This window comes from Chlorocebus sabaeus, chromosome 1 (genome assembly GCF_047675955.1).
Source record: "Chlorocebus sabaeus isolate Y175 chromosome 1, mChlSab1.0.hap1, whole genome shotgun sequence".
NCBI classification, from domain to species: domain Eukaryota; kingdom Metazoa; phylum Chordata; class Mammalia; order Primates; family Cercopithecidae; genus Chlorocebus; species Chlorocebus sabaeus.
In genome coordinates this window covers 99,643,734-99,660,755 of record NC_132904.1, presented here as the reverse complement: position 1 = coordinate 99,660,755, position 17,022 = coordinate 99,643,734, and the positions used below count along the sequence as shown (strand labels likewise).

Sequence of the window (17,022 nt, the reverse complement as noted above, 5' to 3'; positions counted from 1 at the left end):
TATACTCATTCAGTAAATTAGTTGTGAATTACAATTCACCCAATTTACTCTAAGTTTCTATTATATTAAAAATAGTTACAGAGTTTAACTGAAAATGATAGCATTTCTTGGTCTCCTCCAAAGTAAAATATCAAACATACACATTATAACTTAATTATGACTTTGTGGTCACGTAGAAGCCTTGATAAAGACAGAATTATAGACAAATTATACCATTATCTAAGAATTACTAAGTAAAACAAAGAAGTATACATAGAGACTAACCTTGAGGTTCCCGAACCACTTGACGAGCACTATTTGTCAAAACACCATCGGACCATTCTCTTGTGTCCATGTCAATATGGCCTAATAATTGATATCGAGGCATAGCTTTGGGATTCATAGTATATTGTTTCACTACTTTGCCAATTTTACAAAGTGCGGCCCTTAACATTCTCCAAAGGGTTGATTTTCCAGCACCACTTGGACCAACAATAACAACTCCCATCCTCTGGCATAACTGTTCATACAATTCTAAAGCCTTTTTGATCTAGTAGGAAAGAATTATGTTCTTATATGATTTACAATATCTAGTGATACTTAGTTCTGCTTTTATTCTATAACACTTGTTCTAATGTGTAAATTAAGCCTTTGATTTCTTCAGTGGAAGACATAGCCTAAAATGTAACAGAATACCTAAATAAATCTGAACATATTTACAATATAATCTTTAAATACTTCAGTATTTCTTGAAAAGAAACAAAGGTGCTTTGCAAGTTTCTAAGTTCAAAACACTTGTATGAACAATATGTTCGTTACTTGCTCCACTCATTCACTCATTCAAATATATTCATTATTTTATTCACTTATTTATCCATTCACTCAGTCTTATCTTACTTCTCTCCAAAACTGAGGGCAAAGTGCTCATTCTGAACAATTACTTGCACTACATGAAGAAACCCGCTTAAAAAAATCCTAAGAAACTATCAAAGTGAAACTAAATCATATATATAATCAATTATAAAATACATATATATGATGAATCCATTACACACTACGTACTCTAACAGGCGCTAGAAATAAAATGGTGAGCAAAAATATGTATGGATGGCCAGGTGTGGTGGCTCAGGCCTGTAATCCCAGTGCTTTGGGAGACTGAGGCGGGCAGATCACCTGAGGTCAAGAGTTCGAGACCAGCCTGGCCAACATGGTGAAACGCCATCTCTACTAAATATATAAAAATTAGCCAGGTGTGGTGGTGTGCACCTGTAATCCCAGATATTCAGGAGGCTGAGGCAGGAGAATTGTTTGAACCCGGGAGGCAGAGGTTGCAGTGGGCCAAGATCACACCACTGCACTCCAGCCTGGGTGACAAAGCAAGACTCTATCTCAAAAAAAAAAAAAAAAAAATATATATATATATATATATATATATACACACACACACATGGATCCTGCCTTTCATGGAGATTACTATATGGTGGAGGAGAATCAATACTAAACAAATACACACACTTGAAACAAGAATATATGATAAGAGCACATAGCAAGAAGATCAAATCAGGACTTGAAGATCTGGGAAGACTTCCCTGAGCAAGTGAGATCTAAGTTGAAAGATAAAAGATAAGTTGAAAGATGAAGGACAAGGATAGTTAATAAGGAATCAACTAGAAAAAAGGATCAATCTATTATAAAATATTCTTGACAGTTACCTGATTGGGTATAATTTCATAATTGGCCTCTTCAAAGACCTGCTTTAATGCAGCACTTAGTTCATCATATTCTACTTCTTTCAATTCAATTCCAGGAAAGACATCTTTAATCAGTGCATCAAACCGGGTGCAATCAGTAAACGTAAACTTTGACATTGTATTAAGCCTCAGTGCTTGTACCACAATATGACTTTCATTAGCTAGAAAAAAGTTTCATTTTAAAACTATTTATTATTACTTTAATGATGACAAAAGTTTTTAAATATTCTATAGCCTTGATATGTATTATTAATCATTAAATGCACTAGAATTTAGTAACATTTAAAGACATTATATCACATGAATTGGCAAGCTTACTTTAGTATCTTTTGACTGCTAAAAAGTAAATATCACTAAGTAGTTATAAACTCTTTTCCACAGAATTCAAATCACAGGGTACCAAGACTTTAATTAATAATAAAAATCATTATCACTTATATTTTCATAGTACTTCACCTTTTATATTATATGATGTAATCCTTTTAACAACCCTATAAAGTAGGCTAAAAAGTATTACTATTATTATTCCAATTTTACACCTGAGAATGTTAAGTCTTTGAAGGTTTAAGTGACTTTCTGAGAAGGCACAGCAGTATCACAGCTGGGATTCAATTCCAGATAAACTAATTCCAAATTCAGGTACCTCTCCAAATACACCAATATCATCTCACAGTTTATGTCCTAAGATAAACAACTAACAAACTGAGCAACAATCTTTGATCGGCCTTGTTCAAACTTGGTTTACAAACCCATTCTTAAGCCAAATGCAAATACTGATACCACTGCCAGATGCTTATTTTCACAGATATTAGCTGCTGATTGGTAAGATACACAAAATCAAAGAAACTATTGCCTGGCATTCCTCTATAATTGCTTAATATTTTCATGCTTAAGTATACATTAAAAAGTCTGGACTTCTCTAAAGTTTATCTCAAGCACTGAACTCATAAGCCATCTTTATTTATTACAGATATGGTTTAAATATTTATTAAAAATCACCAAATATAGACAACTAAACAATGGTAATGTAAGCACTCACAAAATAACTGTATCTACCCAGGCATATGCCAACCTAATAATACAGCTAATGTAGAGGCCATTTTTAAGAGGCACACTTTGATCATTTAAAGTCCAAAGAGGTAATTTCATGTGGTCCTTTTTTCTATGTTGTCTCTATTTTCATAGTATTTTAACTTACTTTTCAATAGCAACCTGAAGAAACTGATTATTCAGGCTTTCATGAATGTACACCTGCACAGGTGCAGGAAATCATTATTTTTATGTGAATAAAAAACCATTTATTTCATCTGAGGAAAGTATAACAAATATATTTGTCTGTATTGAGCTAAATAAATGAGTGAATGAATACATAAATGAGGCAGAAAAGACAAACCTTCTTTACAGAAGAATTTCAAATAATAAATTTGGATACTACCCCCCCAAGGAGTGGAGCTTAATCCTTTCCTCGCCACTTTGAGAGTAAGCTAGATTTATTAACATGATTCCAAAGAATAAACCCAGGAGGGTAGAAAATAACAGCTTCACATTGGAGAAACCTGGCAACACTACCATAGCAAGGTGATGAAGGTTAACATAACTAGTGATGTCAGATGGTTGTTATATACCCACTGATATGCCGCAGTAAGAAAGACAGCCCACCTCTGTGGTATTCTTTCCAAACATTTATAACCTAGTCTAATCATAATATACTAGCTTTAGAAAGAGAAAATCCTACATGTGTTTCTAAGGTTTCTGTTCTTGTTTCAAGACAAGACAAATTATCAGGCTCTACTCTACACCTACTGAATCGGGACCTTTGGGGGTGGGGTCTAATAATCTGTTTTAACAAGCCACTGGGTGATTCTAAAGGACATTAAAGTTAAAGAACAAGTGGACTTTACATATTACAACTCTTTAATATTTAACACACATTAAAAGTTATTATAAGACATCAGGTAAAAACTGGAGAAAACCTGAATAAAGTAGGAAATTTAGTTTAAAAACAATGTATCAAAATTGGTTCATTAGTTGTGACAAATATACCATACTAATGGAAGATGTTAACAAAAGTAGAATTTGGGGCAGGGTATACAGTAATCCTTAATACTGTATCTACAACTTTTCTGTAAATCTCAAACTATTCTAAATTAACGCTTATGTTTTTGAAAATAAGTTAATGTATTTGGAACAATCAATCATACCATTCTGTGTAGTGCCACTTTTCTTTAGCTGTCTAAGAAGATTTCCACTTCCTCTCAGGACTGTCTTCAAAGCTCTCAAACCCCAATCATAATGTTGCTGAGGTGTCAAAAGTTCCCTGAAGTAGAGACGTGGAAATCAATGCATCAAATAGCTAGAAGAAATTACTTTCATCATCACATCCGAAGAAATACAGAATATAACTACTGACACTTAGAAATGAATGTTGATATCCCACTAATTTATATAAGGGAACCAACCACACAAAATAATCATTCAAGTAAGGTGTTAAAGATGGACGGTTCTCAAGGGTAAGATAAAGCTTTTATGAACAAGTTAATTATCTTAATGAAGATACCAGATGACAATTACCTGCTACCCTTATGCCTAAAGCCTTTAATCAATCCATCTTGCTCTCAATCTCTGCCACTGTCTAGTTTACCATTATCTCTTAAGTGATGTGGAACAGAATTGTACATTGTCCCAAAGAAGCTAAATGTCAGTTTCTATTACTAGAAATAAGACATAAGAAAAATTGTGAAGGATTCTTTCCAAAGAACAGTAGCTTGTGTGTGGTCAGCTGGTAAATTAGTTCAATAAGAAACATTTAGCTGAAGCACTCTAATATAAACATTTTGAAGAAAAAAACTGATCAAATTAATAATATTTATGAAAAGCAAGTAGTTTTGAACCCAATATTTTTATTGTGCACACTAAAGTCTTTCATATCTACACCATAATTACAATAAAATCATCAGAATAAAAATAATGGAAAAGGGGAATTGAAAAAATATGAAAATGATCACTAATAACCATAATCAATCATTAAAAATGGAAAATATAAAAATATTTAGAACAAGAAAACTCACCTAGATAGATTGAAAATAGCTACCAATTTTCTGCCCAATACTTTAGCATCTTTAAAGCCTTCCGAATAGAGAATAACTTCTGCAATAAGCTCATTGTCCGGACGAGACATAGCTACAGGCCTGAAAAGCTGTTTAAGATTGTCAGGCAGTTTTTGTCTTCCTCCATAACCTTTTCCAGCAGGATTCATAGTGATAAAAATTCCAGAATTAGAATTTACTTCTACCTGAAATATTAATTTAAATATTAAATATTAAATTAAATAAAATATTTAACATACAGGCATCATTTATATTTGAAACTATAAATATAAAATATACTGCCAACAGAAACTTTATTGACATATTACTACACATAAATCTTACACCTTAGCTAAAGGTAACCTCCAACGTACTCACCACCTCCTTACTCAATATATGATAAATTCCTTAGGATCCAAGCTGCTTTGCAGAGCTTATTTATAATCAGTTTTTTGAGGCTGAATGTTTAAGAGATACTAATTTAATTATCTATTTATACATTAAATGTATGTTTACTAAAAGCCTTCTTAGTACTAAATACTTCGTTAAGTACACAGAGACAACTGAACTAAATAATGGTTTAAGCCACTCTGGAGCTCAGAGTCTATCTGGTATTACAGAGCGGCAATCATAACATAATAAATATTATGGCAGGGAATAAATGAACGTGATAACAGCACTTAGTAGGAGGATTTTCAGCAAAACCCTAAGAACAGAAGCTAAATTAGAATGTGTAAACAACAAATGGGCAATTAGTAAGTAGAAGCATCTAGAGTAGAAAAACCAAGAAATCTAGCTATAAAGGAAAGAAAAGAGAAAGAGGAAGTATGAATCAGGGAAGGTTTGTTTATGTTTTAGTTATTATTAAGATGAAAAAGATGTGATTATGTTTAAAACCTGATGAAGAACTGGTAGAGGAGGGAAGATTGAAGCGATAGCACAAGCGATAATAAGGTTCCGGGGAAGAGGATTCCAAAGCACAGGTGAAAAGATTAATATTGGTTGGGAGAAAAGGTAACTCTTTCTAAGAGAAGAAAACAAAGTGAATGTAGAAGAAACTAAATCTTGATGGCAGGTAATTCTCACTGAATAGGTTCTCCTCTTTTTCTTTGTGAAGAGTTTAAACATCACATAAATAACATGTTAATTTAGAACTGGTCTTGGGCTTGGGCTACCTAGAAAAATTTGTACTGTGAAGATGTTATTTTATATGACAAGATAATTTCTTAGCTCTTACAACTTTCTGTATTCAGCAATCCACATTATATAAAAAAGTGTACATTTTCTGTACAAATGAATTTATATTCTAGTGACATTAATGTATATCTCCTATGGGGAGAAGTGAGGAACAGAATAGCTAAGTGTTTGTTGTTTTAACATTCATATAGAATAATGATCAAAAACATGTGCTTCACTCTGCTCCTATGCTTGAAAATTAAACAAAAAACTTGTGCTCAGAATTAGACAGACCTGGGTTCAATTCCTAGCTCCACTTCTTACTCTTACTTACCAAGTCTTAGTTTCTTCATCCACAAAGCAGGGAAAAAACTAATAGCACCTACTTCAAAGGGTTGTGGTAATTATTAAATGAGACAATACATTAAGGCACTGTGAGCAATGTCAGCACAGATAATAGCATAATATATAATACAACAATATAAATATTACTGTAACTTAATTATCCCAAACGGAAAGTTTAAAAATGAATAATGGGCTGGGCATAGGGCTCACGCCTGTAATCCCAGCATTTTGGGAGGCTGAGGCGGGTGGATCACCTGAGGTCAGGAGTTCAACACCAGTCTAGCCAACATGATCAAACCCCATCTCTACTAAAAACACAAAAATTAACTGGGTGTGGTGGCGGGCACCTATAATCCCAGCTATTTAGGAGGCTGAGGCAGGAGAATTGCTTGAACCTGGGAGGCGGAGGTTGCAGTGAGCCAAGATCACACCATTGCACTCCAGCCTGGGCGACAAGAGCAAAACTCTGTCTCAAAAAAAAAAAAAAAAAAGAAAGAATAATGAAAGTAGGACCAAAAAAGGGTAAGAAACCTCAGAAACATTTTATAGCTAAAAAAGCTTATCACACAGGTTACAGATTAGAAACATGGATTTCAGGAGAAATAAAAAGAGAATATTGCTTGAGTATGAGTAATATCAAGTCTTACAAAATATTTTAATTCTTTAAATTCCCAACATATGCTATACCTCCTTCCCAAGCAGTTCACATACAGTTCTATGATTCTTCAAAGCATCTTGAATTGTCTGGATTTGCATAGAAACTGCTGACAGTACAGATTCTTCCAGTCTATTAAATTCATCAAAACAACCCCAGGCCCCGCACTTCACCAAACCAACAAATATTCGTCCCATTGACTTCACATCGATGCCCTTAAAAACAACAATAAAAATGATATTCATTAAAAAAAATTAAAATCTCCATAACTACTTAATATTTAATGTCACTTATTGGTAAGGTAACAATTTCACCCATCCATGCCTCTTTTGCTCATTTTAAAATAGGGATTAAGTAGCTACTCTTTCAAAACCCAGGTTGATTTCAAGGGATAAACAAAATAATGCATGTGAAAGTGTTCTAAAAAGTTTACAGAACAAATACAAGATTTTGTGTTAGTTACTCTTTAAGTCAAAATACAAATTACATACAAAATGTTTTTAAAACTGCCATCTGAAATGAATAGAAGATTTTTCCTTTTGTATTATTCTCTTTACTAAAAACATCTGTCTACAATGTAATATAAATATTCATTCTGTATTTAAAATTATTTGTTTGCCATAGATCTTAGAAAAGTTTTGGACTACACTATGTACAACCTCTGTCCATTTTACATTTCAGTTTAAACAAATTCTGTCTTCAAGTAATTTAAATGTACTGATTTTTAAGCAGAGTATTCTGTATACTAATAGAAACTAATCTAAATATGATTAACCCATTGTTACATGTTTTGATAATTATTTATTCTACCTCATCACAATTAAAGACTAAAACTTGTCTTCCAAGAAGTCCACCTAAAGCCTTTACTGACTCCGTTTTCCCAGTTCCAGCTGGTCCATAAGGATTTCCTCCAAGTCCCATCTTCATAGCTTGAGTAAGAGTTAAGTAGCACTTGTCTGTCAGTGGAGTATAAACCAGTTTGGAAGCATTACCCTATATAAGAACAACACAAAGTCAGAGTATTCATGTTCTATTCAACATTTACAAATATTTTTATAGCATGAGATCCTAGTTAAAAAGATAAAAATACCACAAACAGGTTAAAGTTTTTAACACAGAAAAATATCCAAAATTTTTTTTAGTCAAAGAAGCTTTCTAAACACAAACTGAAATCAAACTTATTTTTCAAGAAAGTATTTCATACTATACTCAGTACATTGTTAGGTTTCAAAATTGTTTCTCAAGTTCTTGTTAATGGCACAAAGATACACTTCTAAGGAAAACAAATCCAAAATTATTATATAGTAATCATCCCATTTCATATTTTAATATTTATATAAACTATTTCCTTGACTCTTGTGATATCCACAAATCAGAACTACTTTAGGGATCACAAAGTGTAATTAATTTGAAAAATTCTTATGAAATTAATCATTTTAATTTATCAATTCTCAAAGTTTCTACTAAACTGTAGGGAAAACAGACTCCCATTCCAGCCACAATTTACAGTGTGTTTTTCCTCAATTTAGGTTGATAGATTTGGGTCTCAAATACATTTCCCTTTTGAAAAAGTCCATTGGCAGCTCTCCTAACATAGGTTTATTAACAATATTGTAAATATATTTTGATGATCCATTCATTATGATAGAAAAAGGCAGAGGCAACAGCTGGAATTTTTGAGAACATGTTACATTACCTAGGTTATTTGAAAATTTTTTCATCTTACAAACTAAAAAATATTTAGCAAACATTTTAGCATATTTAAAATTACACTAATTTTTGCCTTGTATAAGGAGACACAAACCAAATTGCTTCGACTGAGGTTGTTTATATTCAGTTCGCCTTGGACGAAGATATATTTCAAATTGTATATAAATGCAACTCCAAGTAAAGGTACATTTTTGAGAATTCAGTACAATACTAGCAATATGTTAACTTTTTTGTATATAGAATGAAGTTTCACCTTTTTCTTATGTGACACCTTTCTAATTCTGATTAAACAAGACAATAATACTAAAAATATTATGGAAAAATTACTACTTAAATAAAAAAGTATTTCTACCAATAACAAATTTCCTTTAAAGTAAATAATTTCTAATTGGCAATATAAAACACTGCCACAACTCATACCTGATATTCATAAGTATACTGAAATTCAGAATCCACCATTTGAACACAACATGTATGATCACTTTTCATATAGAATCTAAGTTGTTTTTTCCAGGCCCAGTCCTCAGTTGTATGAACTTGAATTTGGTTTAACTGCTTTACCACATCAATATTATGGATAATGTCAAGAATTAGGGCTTTAAGTTTAAGCTCCAGGATGCCCGATTCTAGGCACAAATAAAAATATTGACAGTTGGAGAAAATGTTAGCCTGTGATTTCTATAATTTATGATTATGTGTACAGGTGAGTTCTCAATGAATTTAAATGGTAATTTCATGACACATATGAATGGTATAGTAATACAAATCACAAAAGCTAAAAAAGTCAAATCTACCAGTAAGTAAGAAATAAGAATTTTGAGTATAAAAATTAAGATATCAAAATTCCAAGAAAAAGGAGTTTCAGTTTATTCAAAGGAGTAAGCACATTCCACCCCGCTTCTCCCTCTGAATGCAGGCATAAAAACCTGTTGGACAACATACATTGAACTGCTATTTAGAACTCTGAAAAGAGTAGCAGGCAAATTGAGGAAGACCAGAATTAGAAGTGACACCAAACCAACGGTGGATTTACCATTGTCTTTTTCCCCCCTTCTGGCAACCGTAAGACCATACCCAATGCAGCCAGAAACCCAAATTGGTGTAGAGAGAGCTCTAGAAGGCCACCTCTAGCTCAAGCTTTAGAAGGAAAGGGGTCTTCTGCTAGCTATCCCACTGGCAGCTGGGACCCAGAAGTCCCTAAAACTCCAGAGGAGCTGTGATCCCAAGAGAGTAGGCAAACCCAAATTGCACAAAAGTGTGCAAGAAAATAAAGTACATGAACCCCAGCTTTCTGGCCAGAGAAACTGAGGGAACCATAAAACGCCAGGAAGATCATGGAGAAAAAGGAGATTGAAAAAATAACCCCATAAACTTCTTTAAGAACTCCTGGACTCATTGCCAAGGCGTGGTGCATGAATAGATCTCATTCTAATCAGAAACCAAAGACTGGAATTGGCTACTAGGGAACACATGAGGGACAGACTGAAATAGCACTGCAAAGATTTGAAAACAGACTGACACCAGAACCATAACCCACAGAAAGCCGGCTACAACCTGCAGTCTGAATCCAACAGGATCAGTTGCTAAAACAAAAATATCAATATTCTCCAGAGGATTTAAACAAAACCCAAACCCTCATAACATAATATTCAAAATGTCCATGATATCATCCAAAATTATTCAACATGCAAAGAACCAAGAAAATCTCAATTCACATAACAAAAGACAATAATAGGTACCCGTATCTAGATGGTATACATGTTAAGGTTATCTGCAAAAGACTTTAAATACTATTATTGCCAGGCAAAGAGGCTCAAGCCTGTAATCCCAACACTCTGGGAGGCCGAGGCGGGAGGACTGCTTGACCCCAGGAGTTTGAAACCAGCCCGGGCAACATGGCAAAACCATGTCTCTACAAAAAATAAAAAAGTCAGCCAGGCATGGTGGCATGTGTCTGTAATCCCAGCTACACAGGAGGCTGAGGTGGGAAAACTGCTTGAGCTCAGGAGGTCAAGGCTGCAGTGAGCCACGGTCTCACTACTGCACTCCAGCCTGGATAACAGAGCAAGAACCTGTCCCCGCCCTCCAAAAAAAAATACTTTAAAGCCTTTTAAAGCCCTATTATAAAAGTGCTCTAAGAAGTAAAAGAAGTAAAAGGTGAAGACTTTTAAAACAAGTGGAAAGACAGAATATCTCAGCAAAGAAATAAAAAATATAAATAAATAGAAATTTTTAAGCTGAAAAATACTAAATTCTTAATTCTTTGAAAATCACCGAATGGACTCAATATTGAAATGGAAATAATAAAGGAAAGAGGCAGTGAACTTGAAGACAGAGCAGTAGAAATTGTGCAGGCTAATAAAGAGAAAAAATTAAAAAAAAAAAAAAAGGCAGCACCTCAGAGATCTAAGACCATGTCAAAAGGTCTAATATTCATGTCATGAGAAACTCAGAAGTATAGGAGAAAGAATATAATACAGAAAGAATATTTGAAGAAATAAGAGCTAAAAACTTCCCAGATTTTGGTGAAAAACAAATGTACAGATTGAAACTGAGACAACCCCAAATAGAATAAATGCAAAGATGTGTCTATATCACAATCAAACTACTGAAAACTAAAGAATATGATAAAGTCTTGAATGCTGCCAAAAAAAAAAGTAACGTATTACTTATAGAAGAATAACAACTCAAATGACTGTGGATTCCTCATCAGAAAACATATAGCTCAGATGGAAGTAGAACACTTTAAAAGCTGAGAGAAAAGAATTGTTAACCCAGGATAGCCACTGAAAAATTCTTCAGAAATAAAGGTAAAATAAGACATTCTTGGGTAAAGGAAATCTATGTGAATTCACAGGCAGCACACCTTTTCCAAAAGAAACACAGTAAAAGAAGTTCTTCTGACAGTAGGAAAATGACACTAGAAGGAAACTTGGAACATCAGGAATAAAGGAAGGGCAACAGAAATGGTAAACATCTAGGTATATATAAAAGATTGCTGTCCTCCTCTTAAGTTTTCTCAAATATCTTTGATGGTTAAAAGCAAAATTTATAACATAATTTCATGGAGTTTTTAGTGTATGCAGATGTAAAATAATAAGACAACTATAATATTAAAAGGAGAGAATAAAGAAGCCTATAGGGTAGTAAGGTTTCTATAATCTATTTAAATTAGTAAATTACTGATGCAAAGTATGTTATAAAAATTTAACTATATATGTTGTAATTCTTCGAGTAATCACCAACACAGATATATATAGAAAACACAATAGGTAAATTAGGATAGAATACCAAAAAATAACCCAAAACCAGGCAGAAAAGGGAATGTTTTTTCCATACCAGTATTTCCTGGATCCTCAGAACTTGTATCAATGTTAGTGTATTGTTCTAACTTATTCACCAGTTGCGTTTCAATCTGATGAAGACTATGATCTTTAATGGCATTTTCTACATCTTCAGTGAATTTAATCTGCTCTGCCAAGCATAAAATCTATTGAATAAAGAAAAAATATATTTTTAAGAGGTGAATTTATTTAGAAATGTTTTTTTAAAGAAAGACACCTTTTTTCTTTTTTTTTTTTTTTATTATTATTAAACTTCAAGTTGTAGGGTACATGTGCACAACGTGCAGGTTTGCTACATATGTATACTTGTGCCATGTTGGTGTGCTGCACCCATCAACTCGTCATTTACATCAGGTATAACTCCCAATGCAATCCCAGACACCTTTTTTCAAATTGCCAATTGTACATTGGATATCTCCATCTTAATATCATACTGGAACCTTAAATATTAATAGAGTAATACAGTAGTAGAAAAAGCATTGTATGATGCAGCCAAGCCTACTTCACAGAACTCATTTCATACTATACTCTACCACCAGCGTATTCTGGTCCTATAACCCACTATGTTTATTGCAACCTCAAAGTCTTTGTATTTTCTTCCCCTCTCTTCAGAAATGGCTGCTTTTCAACCAATAAACTACAAAGATATCAAAGTATGATGCATTCTAATTAGTAAAAGGGCAATCTTTAGCATTTCAAAATAATTTCTTAACATACTACCGAAGGCTACAATAGCAAAATTCCAATATTCTCCTAAATTAAGATCTGCCTTGGCCGGATGCATTGGTTCACGCCTCTAATCCCAGCACTTTGGAAGGCCGAGGTGGGCAGATCACTTGAGGCCAGGAGTTCGAGACCAGCCTGGTTAACATGGAGAAACCCCGTCTCTACTAAAAAATACAAACATTACCCAGGTATGCCTGTACTCCCAGCTACTTGGGAGGCTGAAGCATGAGAATTGCTTGAGCCTGAAAGGCGGAGGTTGCAGTGAGCCAAGATCGCACCACTGCACTCCATATCAGAGCAGGCTAAGCTGCTGTCTTACTCCAATGTAAAACATTCTATAAATATTACATTTGGTTCTTTTATAGAAGAGAAAGCCAATTAGTAACTCATTTCTAAGCAAAGTCATTGCCCAAACAAACTTTGTGGTATGAAACTCATCAGCTTCTTTAATCAGGTGAGCTTCTTTAATCAGATGAGGCATTTATGGAGAACCAAATCTGCTTTTGAGAAAAAGACTTTGCTCTTTGATTTTTATATGAAAATGTTCCTTTGCCACCTCCAATACTACTGAATTTCTATATTACGAATGTATATCAATAAACTTAATTTTTTACAGTCGGCTACATAATTTCTGTGAATGGCTAACGAAAGTTATAGTTTACAGTCTTGGGTTATAAAATCACATTACTGTTAAGACAGCTGGATAGGAACTAATATTATTAATTACCTAAAATGTAATGACAACTAGGGGTGCTCTGCAAACATTATGAAACAACCTTCAAAATGACTTGATAATGTAGGTACTTGAAAGTCATGTAAGTAAAGTGTCAAAATGTTCTACTCAGGATAATTGGTAAAGATTAGTATTTAAACCAAAGTCAGATTCTTTCCACTTTACCACACTGCCTCCTTCCCAGACCAGAAAGTGCCCTCTCTACCATTATTTCAGGTCCATACAAAAAAAGTAACTGAATTTTCAGTACAGAATAATCAATTATGCGACTCAATCTCCTTATGTAAAACTCTTGAGATCAATATTTCCTAGCATTAACTGCTACTAAACTAGAATTCTTTATTTTAGTAATGAACAATTTACATTTTTAGTAGTTCACACTTTTACTTGACTGCTCAAGGGCCTGGAGGTTAAGTTGCAGGCTGAAATCCAACAACTTTCTTTAGCCTATTATCTCCCACTATATCTCCTGACACAATTGTCATTTCCCTAACCCAAATATTACACAATATTGCTTTTGTAGACTTTTTTATACTGTGTCTTTTATTCTAAGTTGATTTATAAATCCTATCTGGAAGTTGACCGAGTACTAGGAAACATTTTTAGTGGTAATAAAGCAGTCTACTCTGGTTCTACAATGGCTTTGATTATTCAGTGATGATTACTTGTATTTTTCTCTAGGAACTTGAGCTTTTTTGAAACTTTTCAGTTTGCCTTAAAATGCTAAAAGATACAAATGGCATGTATGAGAAAATGGTTCAGAATGTAAACTGTTCCAAGCTTCCATACAGTAAGAAAATCAACGTAAAAACCTGTTCCAACAGCCACCACATTTTTTTTTATTTGAAAAGCAAATAACTTTGAGAGCTGCTGGGTAGATTGTTCTGAGACATCATGAAACATCCCAATGTCTACCATCCACAGTCCCTAAGAACTAAAGTTCCTGAGGACCTACACCTGTAACATTAGTCTGGCCCAACTATTAAACAACGCAGGATGTTTAACACAAGTCTTAGTTCCACATTTTGATATAGACTGATACAAATTTTGTAAGCTAAATATCTAGTACCCAGTGTTCAGGGATGAACGCCTATTAACCCCGAGTTGCAGCAATCTCTGTAACTCATCATATGACCTCACTCTCACTGTCAATATTAATTTAGTGTTATGACTGTTTCAGATGTACCCTAATACCTGCTAAGTTCCTGCCAGCTCCAATGGGATGGGGTGGACAGGTAGGGTACAGCAGTGTTATAGATCCTGTGCCTCTCCATCATGATGGACTAATCATTTGGAACCAGGAAGCTATTAGATGCCTGGTTCCCTTCTCCCCGTCCTACTCACCACTGGCCTAGGTTGTTTGGATCTCAATTCATCCCCCACACTTTACAGCTGAAGGAACAGAGACTCAGAAGTTAAGCAATTTGTCCGTTAACTGTTAGATAAAGGGAGAAAACAGATGCGATTTTTCTGAGCCTCCTGGGTCCTAGGTCAGGGATCTTTCCACATACCATGCCTATGTTCCTTCTACACATAAGCCCCCTTACCTGTGAAGGGAACAGAGATGGGTCAACGGTACCTTGAGAACTTCGCCCAGTAGTAACACATTCCTTCAACAACTGTTCCAAAGTTTTCTTCATTTCCAAGGCCAAATCATTCAACCATGTCTGAAAAAGAAATTGGAAAATAATATCAACAAGACATAAAATAAATATAGAATCTACTGACTAACTCTATATTTTTATTTCAGGACAGGGTATTATACTTTCCTATTGATCATTACATTCCTAAAATGTGTTATAGGAATATAATTCTTTATTTTCTTAATAAACAGTTTAAATAATTTGAACAATTTTTTTCACCTCTTAGGATAATGATGAGTGTGAAAACTCATAAATTTGTGGCTAAAACTACCATGACTATAACTATACAAGCCAATATAATATGAGCATTTAAAAATTGACCCATTAGCTTCATCATCATGACGAATCAAACCAGATAGTTTGGCCAATAAATCAGAGTCAAAATGGCTGGCTAAGTTCCCTGGCTCATGCTATCCTGGTGATCTTATATTCATAAAGTTGTAACCATAGGAAGGGATTGCTTCATCAGGATTAAATGTATTATTTGGGGGCTGAGATTGCTTCATCCAACAAAACTAATTTTGTTTCAAAGTGAAAACAATGTATTTTTCCACTCACTTGATTATATATAAAATAATAAAAAGTTAAACAAACAATGATCATTGATAGAAACAACAATGAATATGAATCACTTCTTAACCTTAAAAATAAGTCATTTGTAATAAAAAGGCAAAAGCTGCAATCTTAGCCTTTCATCATTGCGTACTTAAATTACTCTGAGTTCCAGTTTTTTTTTTTTTCAATCTGTAGAGCATTTTCCAGTACTGAAAATAGCATCAAAATTCACTGAAGCTAAAGAATGAGAATCCGCCTCTCAGTGCATGGCAACAGAGACACCTTCTCTGCTAACAATCATAAAGCTTCCAGAGTTTCAACTTTTCCTTTGCTGGTATACCTGCTCTAGCCCAGTTGCTAAAATTTAAGCTCTGTCTCTCTGTGTACATCCAACAAAACTACAAAAGAAAAAACAACAAAACTCTTAACCAAATATGATTAGCAAATCTCCCAGGTTTTCAATCAACTGATTTATGTACTCAATATCCAATAAAATGTTGAAGCCTAACCAGGAATAAACATTTTGCTAGGCTGTATGGACATGCACGTGACAAGGCATGGGCCCTGGCTTCCAGCTGGAAGATAATTTGAAACTGAAAAATTACAATTCCATGTGATGCAATCTATTGCTAGTTAGTTTTAGCTATATGCCTATAATAGGTCTTTGATCAGTTTACTTCCAGTCCTGCAGAACTAGTTAATCGATAGTTGTTGGCTTACTTGTTCACCCAAATTATCTTATACAAATTCATATTTTAAAGAGTAAAGACATCTAAAATTTATTGAGTAGCATTTTCCAAGCACTAAATAGTGTACTGAAAGCCAATTATCTCATCTAATTTTTAACTGAAAGTCTTTGCAACAGTTACAGGTTGAATATCCCTAATCCAAAAATCCAAAATTCAAAATCCAAAATCTAAAACTTTTTGAGTTTGACATGATGCTCAAAGGAAACGCTTATTGGAGCATTTTAGATTTTCACATTAGGGATGCTGAACTGACATAATGCAAATATTCCAAAATCCAACAAAATCTGAAATCTGAAATACTTCTGGTCCCAAATACTTTGGATAAGAGAAACTCCAACTGTACTGAGATTACCATTTTACTGATTAGAAAACCAACACTCTAAGTCACATAGCTATGAAGTTATGGAGCTAAGATTAATATCTAAGTTTTTTTACTCCAAGGCCAAGGTTCTTTTCAAAATTACATGCTGCCTTCCAAAGACTAAAAAATCCATATTCTTTTTAAAATCAAAACACTCTGAAACTAACAAAACAAATCATTTTTTAAGATATGAGCTGAGTTCCCTAAAA

General features: G+C 33.8%; 1 protein-coding gene across 3 annotated transcripts in view; it reads right to left on the bottom strand.

The window, feature by feature from the left end:
- DYNC2H1 (dynein cytoplasmic 2 heavy chain 1) overlaps window positions 1–17,022 on the bottom strand; it is a 370,568-nt gene that overhangs the window by 307,355 nt on the left and 46,191 nt on the right. For all 3 annotated transcript variants that reach the window (XM_073020665.1, XM_073020669.1, XM_008020676.3), the window contains 9 exons: window positions 15,053–15,172; window positions 12,042–12,192; window positions 9,123–9,328; window positions 7,803–7,985; window positions 7,025–7,207; window positions 4,799–5,022; window positions 3,932–4,047; window positions 1,692–1,891; window positions 265–529 (listed from right to left, as the gene is read on the bottom strand). In XM_073020665.1, coding sequence (XP_072876766.1) covers window positions 265–529; window positions 1,692–1,891; window positions 3,932–4,047; window positions 4,799–5,022; window positions 7,025–7,207; window positions 7,803–7,985; window positions 9,123–9,328; window positions 12,042–12,192; window positions 15,053–15,172 — 1,648 coding nt within the window. The remainder of the gene's footprint in view (window positions 1–264; window positions 530–1,691; window positions 1,892–3,931; window positions 4,048–4,798; window positions 5,023–7,024; window positions 7,208–7,802; window positions 7,986–9,122; window positions 9,329–12,041; window positions 12,193–15,052; window positions 15,173–17,022) is intronic.